This window comes from Narcine bancroftii, chromosome 10 (genome assembly GCF_036971445.1).
Source record: "Narcine bancroftii isolate sNarBan1 chromosome 10, sNarBan1.hap1, whole genome shotgun sequence".
Taxonomy (NCBI): Eukaryota; Metazoa; Chordata; class Chondrichthyes; order Torpediniformes; family Narcinidae; genus Narcine; species Narcine bancroftii.
The window spans coordinates 27,946,092-27,961,838 of record NC_091478.1 but is presented as its reverse complement, the minus strand read 5'-3'; the positions used below and the strand labels follow the sequence as shown (position 1 = coordinate 27,961,838).

General features: G+C 48.3%; 1 protein-coding gene across 9 annotated transcripts in view; it reads left to right on the top strand.

Annotated features, from left to right (window-relative positions):
* LOC138744354 (LIM domain-binding protein 1) overlaps window positions 1-15,747 on the top strand; it is a 94,641-nt gene that overhangs the window by 52,851 nt on the left and 26,043 nt on the right. For 2 of the 9 annotated variants that reach the window (XM_069900381.1, XM_069900380.1), the window contains exon 1: window positions 7,334-7,413. The exons of 2 other annotated variants lie outside the window; for them this stretch is intronic. In XM_069900381.1, coding sequence (XP_069756482.1) covers window positions 7,368-7,413 — 46 coding nt within the window. In that variant the 5' untranslated portion in view covers window positions 7,334-7,367. Of the gene's footprint in view, window positions 1-545; window positions 660-5,638; window positions 5,731-5,953; window positions 6,160-7,333; window positions 7,414-15,747 lie in introns of those variants that run through there. 5 more of the 9 variants (XM_069900375.1, XM_069900379.1, XM_069900376.1 and 2 more) reach the window with 5 other exon arrangements.

Sequence of the window (15,747 nt, the reverse complement as noted above, 5' to 3'; positions counted from 1 at the left end):
AGTTTTGTATGCTTGAAGCATTTAAAAACTATAACAGGAAATCATAAATATATTAAATCTAAAAAACAGTACATGAAAGAAAAACTTTACAGTGATTTTCATGATCAGCGGCTCAAAATACACCCAGAAGTGTTCAGGAAGGAAAATCTTCATTGTCCAGTGTAAATAGTTTGAAACTAAATTGCAAACTGTGCCTCATGCATACACTAAAACCATCCAAAGCCACCAGTTACTTGTCTCTGTACACGCAAGGCTGGGAGATCTAATCCTGCTGTTATCAGACACACACCAGGCCTTGCGGTTTTCCTGAGCACAACCTAGGAGGAGCGGTGCCTGAGGGAGAGGCTCCCTCCATTCCTGCTTACTCACCCTGCCTCAGTGGCAGCCAGGCTGATCTGAATATCACCTCTTCCTCCCAAGGCCATTCATCCAATGTGCAGAGACACTCAGGCACCCCTCCCCTTCACGGTCCACCCATCCTACTCTCCGTAGCCCAGAGCACAACACAGCGCCAGGAAGAAGTATTTTGCATATGTTTCTTCCCAACTTGGTGTTGATCTGGACAAGCCAACACCACGTCCTTCCACTCCTGAAATTCTATCTGTAGTTGTTATAAAGGAAAACCTGTGAAGTGATGGAAGAACAATATGGCACTCAAGGTACGTAACCTATCCAGAAACCCCCAACTTCCCCTCCATTGTCTTCTCTGTATGGCTTATCCTGAACACCAAGGTCTGGTTTCAGACCTCATGATCGGGCTGCCTCACTCTTGCACACAATATGGCGTGGTAAAACATGCCAACCATGGATTCATAGTCTAGGGTCCTGATGACTGAGTGAACTGTATCATCAGTTGTTGAGGATTTTGAGTTGTTAGTGAAATAGTCCAGGATTTCAGAAGGCTTGGTAGAGTCAAGATGACTGTGCAACTAATGAACTGTTGTAAAACCACGTGGTTCCACAATGTCCGTCATAGAAAGGAGTTATGCTCCATCCAGTCTGACCACAGTCCCTTTTCTTTAACTGTTCCCTGGCATGATCTTCAAGCCAAGCAGCGTATCGAGACATCTGCTTGTCCTTGGAGGATCACAGCACATCAACAAGGTTTACCCCCAATGCCCCACCCCATGTCTCCTTTCCTGTAGTTCTCTCTTCCCTTTTCCCTCTGTCTCCTTTCCCCCAGCTCTGCATTCACAGAGGCACTATCCCCCCCCCTCCCCCCCCCTCCCCCCCCCCTCCCCCCCTCCCCTCCCCACCCCTCCCCCCCCCCTCCCCCCCCCCCCCTCCCCGCCCCCTCCCGTCCCTATCAATTCTCACCTTTCCTCTCTCCTGGCCTCTCTCCATTTTCAATCAACACCTTTGATCTGTTGGTTTGTACTCCTCCCCCTGCCTTTTCTTTTAATTAAGGGGCTTGCCTGCTTTTTGCTTATATCTTGAAGAAGGGCTTAGTCCCGAAACATCGGTTATATATCTTTACTTCCTGTAGATGCTGCAAGACCTGGTGAGATCCTCCAGCATTTCTGTGTTTTTACTACATCTCACAGCGTCTGCAGACTTTTGTGTTTCATTCCTGTCTTGGATCCTCCAAACTGCCCTCTGGAACACACAATGAGCAGGGGAGGCATTGCTTGAGGGTGAGAGGGAAATGGTTTAAAAAGAACCTGGGGGGGGAGCAACTTCCCCACACAGTGGGTAAATGGATTGAGCTGCCAGAGGAAGTGGCAGAATCGGGGACAGTTGAACTATTCAAAAGTTATTTAGTTATATATATGGATAGAAAAGGTTTAAAGTGATTATGGGCAAATGTAGGCAAAGAGAGTAGCATGTTTGGCATGGAAAGGATGGGCAGAAGAGCCTGATTGGTGCTGTAAAACTCTACAACAGTCTGTGATGTTGTTTAAACAGTCATAGAATGTGCTAAGGTACCTTGATTTAGACCGAAGACATAGGACAAGAAATAGGCTATTCAGTCCATCGAGTATGCCCCATTATTTTCCCCACTCAGACCACTAGCCGCCTTCCCATAACATTTGATGCTCTGGCTAATTGAGAACCTATTGATCTCTGCCTTAAATATACCCGTTCACCTGACCTCCACAACTGCCTACATTTCCACAGATTTACCACTCTCAGGGTGAAGAAATTCCTCTGCCCTTCAATCCTAAACTGGTTTCTCATTTTCATGGTTCAGATGAAGGGTTTCTTTCCCCGCAGAGGCTGCCTGACCCGCTGAGTGTCTCCAGCTTTTTTTGAATTTATTTAATGCACTGGATCACACCCTGTTCATACTGACCCACATTTAACCTGCCTTCAGCAATACTAGTTCTGAAACTCTCTCCTCCTTTACACAGCCGTATTCCTCTGGTCTGAACACCTCTCTCTCCCCCCCCCCCAACACACACAATTTAATTGTACTGCTAGTAATGCCTGTGTCTTTAGCTGCCTGGTCCTGAATTCTAGAATTCCCCTCCTTACCCCCTCTCTCCCTTTTAAGTATCTCTCACCTCTGTTGGTCAGCAACTGTGACTTTTTCACATGGTTCTGCTACCTCACTCTCGTGAACACGTTTACAGCACTGAAGGTTGTTGAGGACCAGTTCTTCCGAAACTGTGGGTTGACTACAAATCTTGAGGTCAAGATGTATTGCAGAAAATTAGAAGACACTCTTGAATGTCAGCAGAGAGAGAATAATTGGGCTTCATTGATGGCCGACTCAGTGACAATTGATTGGGAAGAGGTGATCGTGGTTGGGGAGTGGAACTTATTAGGGATTCTCATTCTCATTTCCCACCCTAACCCCCACAGATGGAAATGTAGAAGGTTGGGTTGAGGGGTGGGTTGATATTGATAGTAGGATGCTGATTGGTCAGGGAGGGAGATGGATAAAACCCTATTACTTTTCTAAGGCCACACACTGAACCTGATGAAGGAACATCGTAAGATAAAATGTCAGTGGAGTAGATTGGTTTATTTTTCATGGCAAGTGACAAATGAGAAAAATATGAACAAATTTGCATCTCTGAAAACATCATTGCCATTTTAATTTCTTTTAGTTGCAGGTTAGATGCTGAACTTCAGCACTCTTCTGAAGACAATACAGTTTACGTTGAATTTCTAACCTTTTTTGCCATGTAACAAACATTTGGGAGAGTTCAAAAGTTTGAAACACTCCTGAGGTTTAAATGAAAGTAGTTTGGACCCAGGCAGATTGGCAGAAATCTGTGACCCCCATCTCTGCCCCATCCACAGGTGCTAACCATTGACTCAGGTGAGAGGATGTTATTACAAAGTCTGGTCCCACCGTCTTGCAAAACACAACTGAAAAGGAACTCCCTTCCAGTTAACATAGTGAAACACGAAAGTCTGCAGATGCTGTTATTGTAGTAAAGTGCATCAAAATGCTGGAGGAATTCAGCAGGTCTTGGAGCATATAGAGGAGACAGATATATTGCTGATGTTTTGGGGCTGAGCCCTTCTTCAAGAAATAGGCAAAGAATAATCAAAAACCAGGAAATCTCAGAATATAGACAGTGCTGGCTGTGGGAGGATTCCAGACCAACAAAAGATGTTAATTGGATATGATAAGGAAAAGGTGAAAATTGATTGTGTAAAAGGAGACAGGGAAAAGGGACCATGGTCAGACATGTCAGCAAGGGAATGGGATGAGGAATTGAAGTAGGTCCACACTATTGCAGTGGACAGAGCCAAGGTGCTCAACAAAGTGATCACCCAGTCTGCGCCCAGTCTCTGCGATGCAGAAGAGATCACAACAGGAGCACTGAATGCAGTAGATGACTCCTGCAGATTCACAAGTGAAATGTTGCTTCACTTGGAAGGACTGTTTGGGGCCTCCGAATGGTGGTGAAGGAGGAGGTGTGGGCACAAGTGGAGCATCTCCTACGGTCACAGGGGTAGGTACCAAGGGGTCGATTGATGGAGAGGAGTGGACAAGGGAGTCACAGAGGGAGTGGTCCCGGCAGAGAGGAGAGGGGAGGAGAGGAGAATATGTGTCTAGTGGTAGGATCACTTAGTAGATGGCAGAAATGGTGGAGGAGGATGCTGAGGCTGGCCGAGTGGTAGGGGAGGACGAGGAATCCTGTCCTTGTTTCGCGAGGGGGTGGAGGGGGCCAGGGCAGATGTGCAGGTAATGGAGGATATGTGGGTGAGGGCCAAGTTGATGAAGTTTGTGTGAAGAAGGACATTTCTGATCTGGCATGGAAGTCCTTCTCCTGTGACGGAGATGGAGGAATAGAGAGAATGAAATGGAATCCTTATGGGGACAGGGTGTGAAGTGGTGTAATTGAGGTAGCTGTGGGAGTTGGTGGGTTTTTTTTAGATGTCTGTAGTTAACCTAGGAAAACATCTCCAAATTTCTTCAGTGGAATTTGACAGCACGACTTGGTATTACAGCAGGTGATCAAAACTTGGGTCACTGGTAGGTTTAAGCGTCTAAAGGTGAGGAGGGAGTGGTGAAGAGGGATTGCCAGAGCTTGGCTAAACGTTAAGGGGACATTAGGTAGGAGGGAGAGGAGAGTGTAGGAGAGAGACAGAGGGAGAGGAAGGGGGGGGAGACAGAGGGAGAGGAAGGGGGGGAGACAGAGGGAGAGGAAGGGGGGGAGACAGAGGGAGAGGAAGGGGGGGAGACAGAGGGAGAGGAAGGGGGGGGAGACAGAGGGAGAGGAAGGGGGGGAGACAGAGGGAGAGGAAGGGGGGGAGACAGAGGGAGAGGAAGGGGGGAGACAGAGGGAGAGGAAGGGGGGGAGACAGAGGGAGAGGAAGGGGGGGGAGACAGAGGGAGAGGGAAGGGGGGGGAGACAGAGGGAGAGGAAAGGGGGGGAGACAGAGGGAGAGGAAGGGGGGGAGACAGAGGGAGAGGAAGGGGGGAGACAGAGGGAGAGGAAGGGGGAGACAGAGGGAGAGGAAGGGGGGGAGACAGAGGGAGAGGAAGGGGGGGAGACAGAGGGAGAGGAAGGGGGGGAGACAGAGGTCGAGGAAGGGGGGGAGACAGAGGTCGAGGAAGGGGGGAGACAGAGGTCGAGGAAGGGGGGAGACAGAGGGAGAGGAAGGGGGGGACGACAGAGGGAGAGGGAAGGGGGGGAGACAGAGAGGAAGGGGGGGAGACAGAGAGGAAGGTGGGGAGGACAGAGAGGAAGGGGGGGGAGACAGAGGGAGAGGAAGGGGGGGGAGACAGAGGGAGAGGAAGGGGGGGAGACAGAGGGAGAGGAAGGGGGGGAGACAGAGAGAGAGGAAGGGGGGAGACAGAGGGAGAGGAAGGGGGGAGACAGAGGGAGAGGAAGGGGGGGAGACAGAGGGAGAGGAAGGGGGGAGACAGAGGGAGAGGAAGGGGTGGAGACAGAGGGAGAGGAACGGGGAGAGACAGGGAGAGGAAGGGGGTGAGACAGGGAGAGGAGGGGGAGACAGGGAGAGGAAGGGGAGGCAGAGGGAGGCGAGGGAGGGAGACAGAGGGAAGGGGAGAGGGTAGGAGGGAGACAAAGGGAGAGGACGGGGTAGGAGGGAGATAGGGAAGGGGGAGAGGGTAGGAGGGAGACAGAGGGGAGGGGGCAGAGAGTAGAGGGACCTTTTGCTTGTGCAGGGTGTGTGGGGGGTCCTCATCCCCAGGAGCGGCGCGCTGGCGGCCCGGAGCCCCAACGATGCTGAGGGACCTGCGCTGAGCAGCGGCTCCGTGTGTCCGTCCCCGCCGCTCTTTGTGTCTGCCAGCCGGGGTGAGAGGTAAGGCTGGCGGTCGGGAGGGGGTGAACCCCACGCGTTCACCCCCCGTGGTGTCTGGCCCGGCCCCGGGGAGACGAGCAGTCCCCGGGCTCCCCCATTGTTTATCCCGGGGAGTGGGGGGGGGGGGTACTCCGGCGCGGGGTGGAAAGGATGACTCCTCCCCGGGTTTCTCTTCCCCCCCCCCCCCATAGTGTGCCCCGGGTTGGGGTGTGCACTCCCGGACCCCAGGATTGTTTGGGGGTGGGGGAGTCCCGGCCGTTGAGCGCGAGCCCCCGAACAGGGCGCGCGCCATTGTTGTCCGCCCCGCTCCCCCCCCCACCCCGCCGTCCCGTCGCCGCTCGGCCGGCCGGAGTGCGAGGCGGCCCGCCGCTGGGTCTGGCCGTGACCGCGGCCTCAGGCGGGGGAAGCCCCGGAGCCGCCGCCGCTGAGGTAAACCCGGCCCGCTTTGCCCCAGCCCAAGCCTCAGGCCCCGTGGTGGTGGACGCTGCCGGTGTGGGCCCGGACCAGGCTAGGGGGAAACGGTCTGTGGGGTGGGGTGGGGGGGGGGGGGGGTAGGCCCGGCCTTGCTATTGCGGGGAGGGTGGGGAGTGTGGGAAGGCCGTGGGGTGGAGAGTGGGGGGGGGGGGGTGCCCGGCTCGGGTATGAGGTGAGGTGAGGGGAGGCCGGCTTGGCCAAAACCGGCTGTAGGGGTAGGCCCGGCCTAGATTTGTTATGGGGGGTGTAGGCGACGTTGGGTAACCCACACCCCCCCCCCCCCCCTTGACTTACAGACTGGGTCTGGGGTGGCAGCTTTGATCTTTTTTTAAATTGCAAAACAAACTTTTAACAATGAAATCCCCCCACTGTGGAGGGGCTACCCCTGGTGTCACATTTGTGCGTACACAAAGGAGAGTCGTGCAGACTGGACACAGGCAATGTTGAATTGGTATGAACATTGTTGCATCTTGCAGCATTAACTGTTGACAGCCCCTCCCCACAAGTCTCTGCCCCTTAAAGTCCCCCAGTGGAAGCATATGAGGCTGGGGGTCCTTGAACATTTGTCATGAAGGCAAGAAGGGTGAAGAAAGCTGCCCCACCAGTGACAGACGTGGTATAGGCAGGGAGAGGGGCTGCAAATTTCCCCCCCCCCCCCCATTACTGACACATGGTATCAGAATATACTGTCATGAACATGTCATGAAATTCATTGTTTTGCGGCAGCATCACGGTGCAAACATTTATATAAACCACCTTATAAAAATAGTGCAAGGTAAAGAAAAAGTGAGGTGCTGCCTGTGGTTCATGTATGTCCCCTGGCTAAAGGGAAGAAGCTGTTTTAGTACCATTGGGGTTTTGTCTTCAGGCTCCTCTACCTCCTTCCTAATGGTAGCAGAGTGAATAGGGTATGGCGTGGGAGGTCCTTGAGGATAGAAGCTGCTTTCTTAAGACACCGCCTCTTGTAGATGTCCTTGTTGGAGTGAAGTCTGGTACCCATCATTTCGCAGGTTGCATTAACAACCCTCTGAAGTTTTTTTTCCTGTCCTGAGCGTTGACACCTCCAGACCAGACAGTGAAGTAACCAGCCAGAATGCTCTCCATGGTGTGCTAAAAGCTTTCTCTAGAAATGAACATGGTTCTGGGCACTACCAGTGTTATCTATGCCTTTACTTGGGTTGGTGACTACTCGGACTGCACTGCTCTCTGGTCAGTTTGAGCTTGGCTCTTTTTGATTCGCTTTTAAAAAGATATTAATGCTTAAACTACCTCGGCTGATTTGTGAGATTTGTCTGATGTGGGGCTACTGTTGCTTTGCGAGTTGAATTGAGCCTGGGAGCAGTGTGTTTCTTCTTGTTATTGGACGGTGGGAAGTCTTGAAGATATTTCTTTAAAACTGATTTTTATGGCATCTTCACTTAATTCTTTCTTTATAACAGTGGTTCTCAACCTTTTATTTCCTATGCCACAGGTGCTCTGTGGTTAGTAAGGGATTACTTATATTGGTATGAGTGGGAAAAAAAGTTGAGAACCACTGCTTAGAAACCCTAATGAATTTTATAGAATAATGTACATTTAGAAATGTTAGTTTATGTACAGTAAGATGTTATGAGGTGCAACATGCAATGAGCAAATAATGAGTGTTGATTGGACCAGATTCTGGAAAAACTATTTCTTGAAATACTGCTGCGGATCTTCAGGCTTCTGCACGAGTAGCCTTTTATATTTTATATTCTTCTGATGGTGTTTGAGATCAACCACACCCTTGTGTTCATTTTTTTAATTTTAAATTTAGCCATGAAGTATGGTAAGACGCCATTTCGGCCCATGAATCAGTGCCATCCAATTTACGTTTCGAATTGGGAAGAAACTGGAGCCCCTGGGAAAAATACACAAAAATGTACAAACTCTTTACGGATGCATGGGATTTGAACCCTGGCCCCAATCGCTGGCACTGTAAAGGTGTTGCACTACCTTGCTGCCCTAAACTCACTGCATTTTAAGAGAGTGGTTGTGCCAAGGTTATGGTTAGTGGAGACACTCCTCCAGCCTCCAACGACCCAGGTTCAATCCTGACCTCTGGTACGGTCTTTGAGGAGATTACATGTTCTCCCTATGACACTCTGGGTTTCCTCCCACATCCATAAAAAGTGTGGGTTGTCAGGTTAACTCTTGTGAGGTTACTTACTGGTTGTATCAGGGCAAGTTGGTGGACAGGTGGGGAAAATTATATGGGATCAGTGCGGTATCAATGGATGATGGATAGTTGGCATACTTGGTGGACTGAAGGGCCATTTTTGTGCAGTGCACCACAATGATGATTGTGGGTATGTAATTGTAATTGTAGCAGTTAGCCCCAGGTTTGAATCTGGTGCTGTCTGTAAGGAGTTCTACGTTCTCCTTGTGTCTGCATGGATTTCCTCCATCTGCTCTGGTTTCTTCCCACATTACAAAGAAGTACAGGGTTGGTAGGTTAATTGGGTGGCATGGGGTTCTATCTTATTGTAAATAAATTTTTTTAGCACACTTCATTGACGTGACCTGTACTGCGGGAGGTTCTGAAAAGGACAAGAAAGATGCAAATAGAAATTCGAGTCTTTCATTTCAGCTACCTCCTCCTCCCCCTACCCCCCCCCCCCCCCACCCAGTCACCTCCTCCATTTGTTACTTGCCCACAGAGGTCTCTTTCTCCTGGTCTCTTAATGTTAATTGCTCTACCACTGACAGCCACTACTGCCTTGGTTCCGTGCTAGCCAACCTGTCCCTGCCCTCCCCTATCTCATTCTCTCCACCTTCGTCCCAGCTGCCACATCACCCGAAGCCTGAGGTTTCGGCCCATAACCTGGGGCTTCCCACCACCCTGGCAGGAATGTTGCACTTTCTTGAAGGCCTGATGTGTACTGGTTATGATTTAATGCACGTGACTTGTCTCGTGGGAAAGGTGCCCCACATGGCTGTTTGGGCACCTCCTACTGCCATAAACTGCGCTCCAATGCCAATTTCCTGAACCTCCCTCAACCTCCCTCAAGCTTGGTATCACAGGAGTCCTCTGTTCAATCCTGACCTCCAGCGCAGTCTGTGTGGAGTTTCCTTGTTCTCCCTATGAATATGTGGGTTCCAGCTTCCTTCTACTTCCAAAAGGTGCACAAGTTTGTGGGTTAATTGGCTGCTGTTAATTGCCTCCTAGTGTGTGGACGAGGGGTAGATCTGGGGGTGTTGATGGGAATATGGGATGGATACAGGATTCGTTCAAATGGATGGTAGATAGTCAGTGCAGGCTCAGTGGGCCGAAGGGTCTTCTCGCTGTATGTGTCTATGACTCTGAAATAGAATATCTAGACTTATCTCTACTGCTTCCAGGATATGCCTATGAACTGGTATCGATGTCCTATGCCTATCTGTTGAGTATAAAATGTTCCTGCCCCAATGGAGTTGACAGGAGGAGCTATTTCCTGCAGCACAGGGTCAAACCAGCCTTTTTTCAAATCAGTCGAGGGAATAGAGAGATGAGGGGAAGGTGGTGGGGATCTGGAACTCACTCCCTGGTAGGATGGGAGTGGTAGGGACCCTCCCTAAGGTTAGACAGGACTATGGATTTGGGATGTGGATTTGAAGAGGTGTCACCTGCAGGGTTATGGAAGTGGGGATAGGCTGGGCAGATGTCATCAGCATGATGGGCAGATTGGGCTACTGTGTTGCAACTGTTCCATGATTAGGTGCATGTATTTAATTAGCCACGAGAGAAATGCAAACATGCTCAGAAGCATCTCGAGCTTGTAGCACAGCCCATTTAACCAATCCTGTCCAGGGGCTGATCAATGACCATAGACTAATCACATTCTTCAGCCTCCCCCCACCAAACCTTGCAGACTTTAGTCCTGGACGACACTGCCCTTTTGGTAATGGGGAAAGTTCCAGCATCCAGCACCCTTGTTGGCAGTTAGTTCCTGTCCCCCACCACTCACTGTGAAAATGTTCTCCCAACTTGACAAGCTGAGTTAAGGAATTGAAACTGGAGTTGGATGATCTACAGATCATTTGATAGACTGGAAGCATGAGGAGAGTAGATAGGTGACAGGAGGGAAAGGGAACAGGCAGGCCGTGCAGGGCACCCCTGTGGATGTAACCCTCAATAATACCATTTTGGATACTGTTGGAGGGGGGGGAACCTACTAAGCACAAGCCATGGAGATAAGGTCTCTGGCAAGGAGTCTGGTCCTGTGGCTAAGAAGGGAAGAAGAGGAGAGCAGTAGTGATAGGGAATTCCATAGTTAGAGGGACAGATAAGAGGTTCTGTGGATGAGTTAGAGTATCCCAGACGGTATGTTGCCTCCCTGGTGCCAGGGCCTTAGATATCAAATCGGGTTCAGAGCATTCTCAGGAGAGGGAGAGCAGCCACATGTCGTGGTCCATGTAGGGATCAATGATGTGGGTAGGAAAGGTGAGGAGCTCCTGCAAGGAGAGTTCAGGAGGTTAGGTTAAAGGAAAGGACTTCCAGGGCTGTGATCTCAGGATTGCTAACCCGTGCCACGTGCTAGTGAGGTGAGAAATGGGAGGGTGATGCAGCTTAACCCTTGACTAAAGTCATGGTGCAGGAGGGAGGGCTTCAGTTTCTGGATCATTGGGGTCTTTTCCAGGGAAGGTGGGACCTGTTCCAAATGAATGGTTTGCATCTGGACTGGAGAGGAACTAATATCCTTGTGGGAAAGTTTGCAAGTGCTGCACTGGTGGGTTGAAACTAGATTTGCAGGATAAGAACCAGAGTGCTAGAGCAGATAGAGTGGAAGAGGAAAAAGATTATGTGAAAATTGCATGCACTGTTAGAACTCAATGGGCTGTGTGTGGTGGAAATTTTCCAAAGTGCATCTATTTCAATGTAAGGGGTATTGTAAGAAAGGCAGACAAGCTTGGATCTTAGAGGGCGGATCTTAGAGGGCGGATCGGCACGTGGAATTATGACATTGTGGCCGTTAGTGAAACTTGGATGCTGGAAGGGGCAGGATTGGCAGCTCAATGTTCCGGGCTTCTATTGCTTTAGATGCAATAGAACTGGGGTGGGGGCGTGGTGGCATTACTCATCAGGGAAATTATCACAGCTGTGCTCAAGCTAGACAGACCAGAGGGCTATATGGGTGGAGCTGAGGAATGGGAAAGGTATGACCTAGCTCATAGCATTGTATTATAGATCACCCCATAGTCAACGAGAATTGGAGGAGCAAATCTGTAGAGAGATAGCAGACAGCTGCAGGAAACATAAGGCTGTGATAGTAGGGGATTTTAATTTTTCACATATTGACTGGGACTCCCATACTGTAAAAGGGCTGAATGGCTTGGAGTTTGTTAAATGTGTTCAGTAAAGTTTTCTAAATCAATATATAGAGGTATTAACTAGAGAGAGTGCAATACTCGATCTCCTTTTAGGGAATGAGACAGTTTAGGTAACAGAAGTATGTGTCAGGGAACATTTTGGGTCCAGTGATCATAATGTCATTATTTTCATTAATTATGGAGAAGAATAGGTGAGGGCCTTGGGTTGAGATTCTAAATTGGAGAAAGGCTAATTTTGAGGAAATGATGAAGGATCTAGAATGCGTGGATTGGGATAAGTTGTTTTCAGGCAAGGATGTGCGAGGTAAATGGAGGACATTCAAAGGTGAAATTTTGAGAGTATTGTATAGAGTTAGTATGTTCCTGTCAGGATTAAAGCAAGATTAGAATATGGAATCTTGGTTTTAAAGGGATATTGTGGATCTGTTCAGAAGAAGAGAGCTGTATAACAGGTATAGGCAACATGGAGCAACTGAGGTACTTGAGGAGTATAACAAATGCAAGAAAAACCTCAAAAAATAAATCATTAAGGCAAAAAAAAAGACAATGTGAAGGAAAATCCTAAGTATTTCTATAGGTCATTAAGAGCAGAAGGATAATAACGGACAAAATTGGTCCCCTTGAAGATCAGAGTGGTCAGCTTTGTATGGAGCCAAAAGAGATGGGAAAGATATTGAATGTTTTTTTTTTCATCCGTATTCACTCAGGAAAAGGAAAGTTTGCAAATGCTGCACTGGTGGGTTGAAACTAGATTTGCAGGATAAGAAATCAAGCAGTGAGGTCATGGAACCTATACAAATTAAAGAGGAGGAAGTGCTTGCTGTCTTAAAGCAAATAAGGGTGGATAAATCCCCAGGACCTGACAAGATATTCCCTCGAGCCTTGAGGAAGGCTAGTGTAGAAATATCTAAAATATCCTTAGCCATGGGTGTGCTTCCAGAGGATTGGAGGGTAGCTCATGTTGTTTAAAAAAGCCTCCAAAAGTAACCCTGAAAATTTTAGGGCAGTGAGCCTAATGTCAGTAGTAGGTAAATTATTGGAAGGTGTTCTAAGAGACTGGATATACAATTATTTGGATAACCATGGACTGATTAGGGATAGTCAATATGGCTTTGTGTGTGGTAGGCCGTATTTAACCAATCGTATAGACGAAGAGTGTTTTGAGGAGGTTACCAGGAAAGTTGACAAAGGAAAGGCTGTGGATGCTGTCTACATGGACTTTAGTAAGGCCTTTGACAAAGTACCACATGGAAGTTTAGTCAGGAAGGTTCATGTACCTGGTATTGATGGTGAAGTAGTGAATTGGATTTGACAATGGCTGGACGGGAGAAGCCAGAGAGTGGTGGTGGATGATTGGAGGCCTGTGACTAGTGGTGTACCTCAGGGATCAGGGCTGGGACCATTGTTGTTTGTCATCTATATCAATAATCTGGATGATAATGTGGTAAATTGGATCAATAAGTGTGCTGTGGACAGTGAAGAAGGTTTTCAAAGCTTGCAGAGGGATCTGAACTTGCTGAAAAATGGCAGATGGAATTTAATGCAGACAAGTGTGAGGTGTTGTATTTTGGAAGGACTGGGGGTAGTTGAGATACAAACCAGGGGACATGTGTTAAGAGTGAAAGAGGAAAGGTTTAGGGGGAACTTGAGGGAGAGCTTCCTCACATAGAGAGTGATGGGAGTGTGGAACGAGCTGCCACTGAGGTGGTGAATGTGGGCTCAATTTTAACATTTAAGAAGAATTTGGACAGGTACTGATAGGAGAGGCATGGAGGACTATCGGCTGGGTGTAACTCAGTGAGACTAGGCAAAATAAAATGGTTTGGCATGGGCTAAAAGGGCTGAAGGGGCCTGTTTCTGTACTGTGATGTTCTATGGTTCTAACTTCAGCCAATTACCCTGCTGGTCACTGACAAGGGAGATGGGTCTCCTTTTCCATGTCAAGGCCTCCCATGGTTGCCTGTATATTGAGTAGATTTCCTCATTACCTCCTGTTTTGCAAGGGAAATAGCCCTAACATAGTTAGTGTCACTCATAATAACTCTCAACGTTGGTCAGTGATTTCCAAACTCTCCAGAGCTGCTGTACATATCTGTGAACATCCACATCGGTCTTTCTTTTAAATTGGTCTGGTCAAATTTACCTGGGTTATTTTGGTCAGGACTGTCAGTAATATTGGGCAGATGCCAGAAGTGTGACAGGGTTGTTGTTGGATTTGTATCATCTACTGTCTAGGTAACAGTGTAAAATCAACTGAAAGTCATCCCTGGATTACAGGTTGGCATTCGGCAGTAGCTCCCACAGTCTCTGTCTGTCCACATTCACAGAGTGTCACCAATCCAAAAGTGGGCAGCTTCCTTGGATAGGTCAGGATGGATAAATACAGAATGGTCTGTCAAAGTAACCGTTATGCAGGAATATTCACCCTGCGTCCAACCTATGACTTGGGAATGTGACAGCAATAGTGCAGAGAAAGCTTTTCCCTGTATCTAACCCAACCTGCCCTGGCATTAGGGGTGAGTGATGGTGTCCTGAAGTCAGTGTCCCTGACAGAAGAATTGTTGTGTTCCTATCCTGGTACAGTGCAGAGGGAGCCCTACCTTGAATTGTCTGAGAGTTGGAAGGGAAATATAAAGTATGAAGAATGGTTTGTGGAGATACCTTATGGTTATTCCCACAAGGTGAGATTAAGGCTTTTCTCTTTGGAGTGAAGGATGAGAGTGACCTTATAGAAGTCTACAAAATTATGGAGGCATAGATAAGTTGAACACCTAGCATCTTTTACCTGGGGTGGCAAAAACAAATACCAGAGGACATCTGCATAAGATGAGGGGAGATGTCAGGGGTACATTTTGTTTACCCAGAGTAGTGGGTGCCTGGAACTCTCATTGCCAGGGTTTATGGTGGAGGCTGGAGCAATAGGGGCATTTGCAAAATGTAGGCACATGGGTAAGAAAAATAAAGGGTTATGGATGTGAGGTAGGGAAGGTTTAGATTGTTGAGTAGGTTTATATAGGTTGGCACAACATCATGGGCCGAAGGGCCTGTACTGTATTGTTGCATATACTTTTTGAGATTCTAGGTATTCACTAGGCTCATTATTTATCTTGTGCTAGATGATGAGACAAAGACATGACAAGTGGTGTCTGAGTGCAGGAGCTGCGATACTGGGAGCCTGCTCCACTCATGGTCTGAAGGTGATCACTGGTTCTGTGGTCAGCAGCCTTGCAAACTGAAGGCCCTTCCAGGAAGGTGTTTGTTGAGGCTCAAAATCAGCCATCCTTAATCAGAGATAAGCTAATTAGAGGCAACCTTGCAACATATAAATGAAGACACACAGAGTCTGCAAACACTGGGATGTGAAGCCATGCACAACCTACAGGAGGAACTCAGCAGTTCGAGCAGCATTTGTGAGAGAAAGAGGATGGTCGACAATTGGAGTGCAAAGGAATGAGTTTCTCCAGCAGTTGGTGTTTAGCTCCCTCTAAACCCTTCCTTTTCTTGTACTGGTCTAAGTGTCTTTTATACTGTGTGATTGTAGAATTACTATAATGCTGAATGAGTCCATTTGACCTATGGAGTCTGTACTAGCTCCTGGAAGATCAATCCATCAGTCCCATTGGATTCCGTCAACAAAGCCTGTGGATTTTGCTCTCAGATTTGCTCCAGTTCCATTCTGAAATCCCTGATGCTCTGCTCTGATTCTCCAGGCAGTGAGTACACTGCACAACAGAAAGCTTCTCTTGAACTATTGACCCTGTTTGATCTTCCCTGTTAAAGATCTTGTCTTAATTTGGCATCATGGGTGGCACAGACTTTGAGGGCTGAAGGGCCTATTCCTGTGTTCTCCTGTTCTACATAATCCTTCATCTCGACCTTGTCTGTTCCAAGATGAACACAGCCGGTGACTAAACCTGGAGCTAAAGACCCTCATCACTGGAATTGTTCTAGCAAATCTGGGCCACATCCTCTCTGTAATCTTTACTGTCTGGTTACAAAATGAGATACAACACCATTGTTTTGCACTTGTTCAAAGTAACTTCCCAAGTCTTATGGTCCGTGCCTCTGTTGACAAGATGTCTTTGAAAGGTCGAAGGACAGGAAAGGTTAAGAGGGATATGGATAAACACAGTCAAATGGGATTAGTGCAGGTGATCACTTTATCTGCTATGGGGAGAGGTTGGACAGATGTGGGTTGTTTTCTCTGGAGTGTCG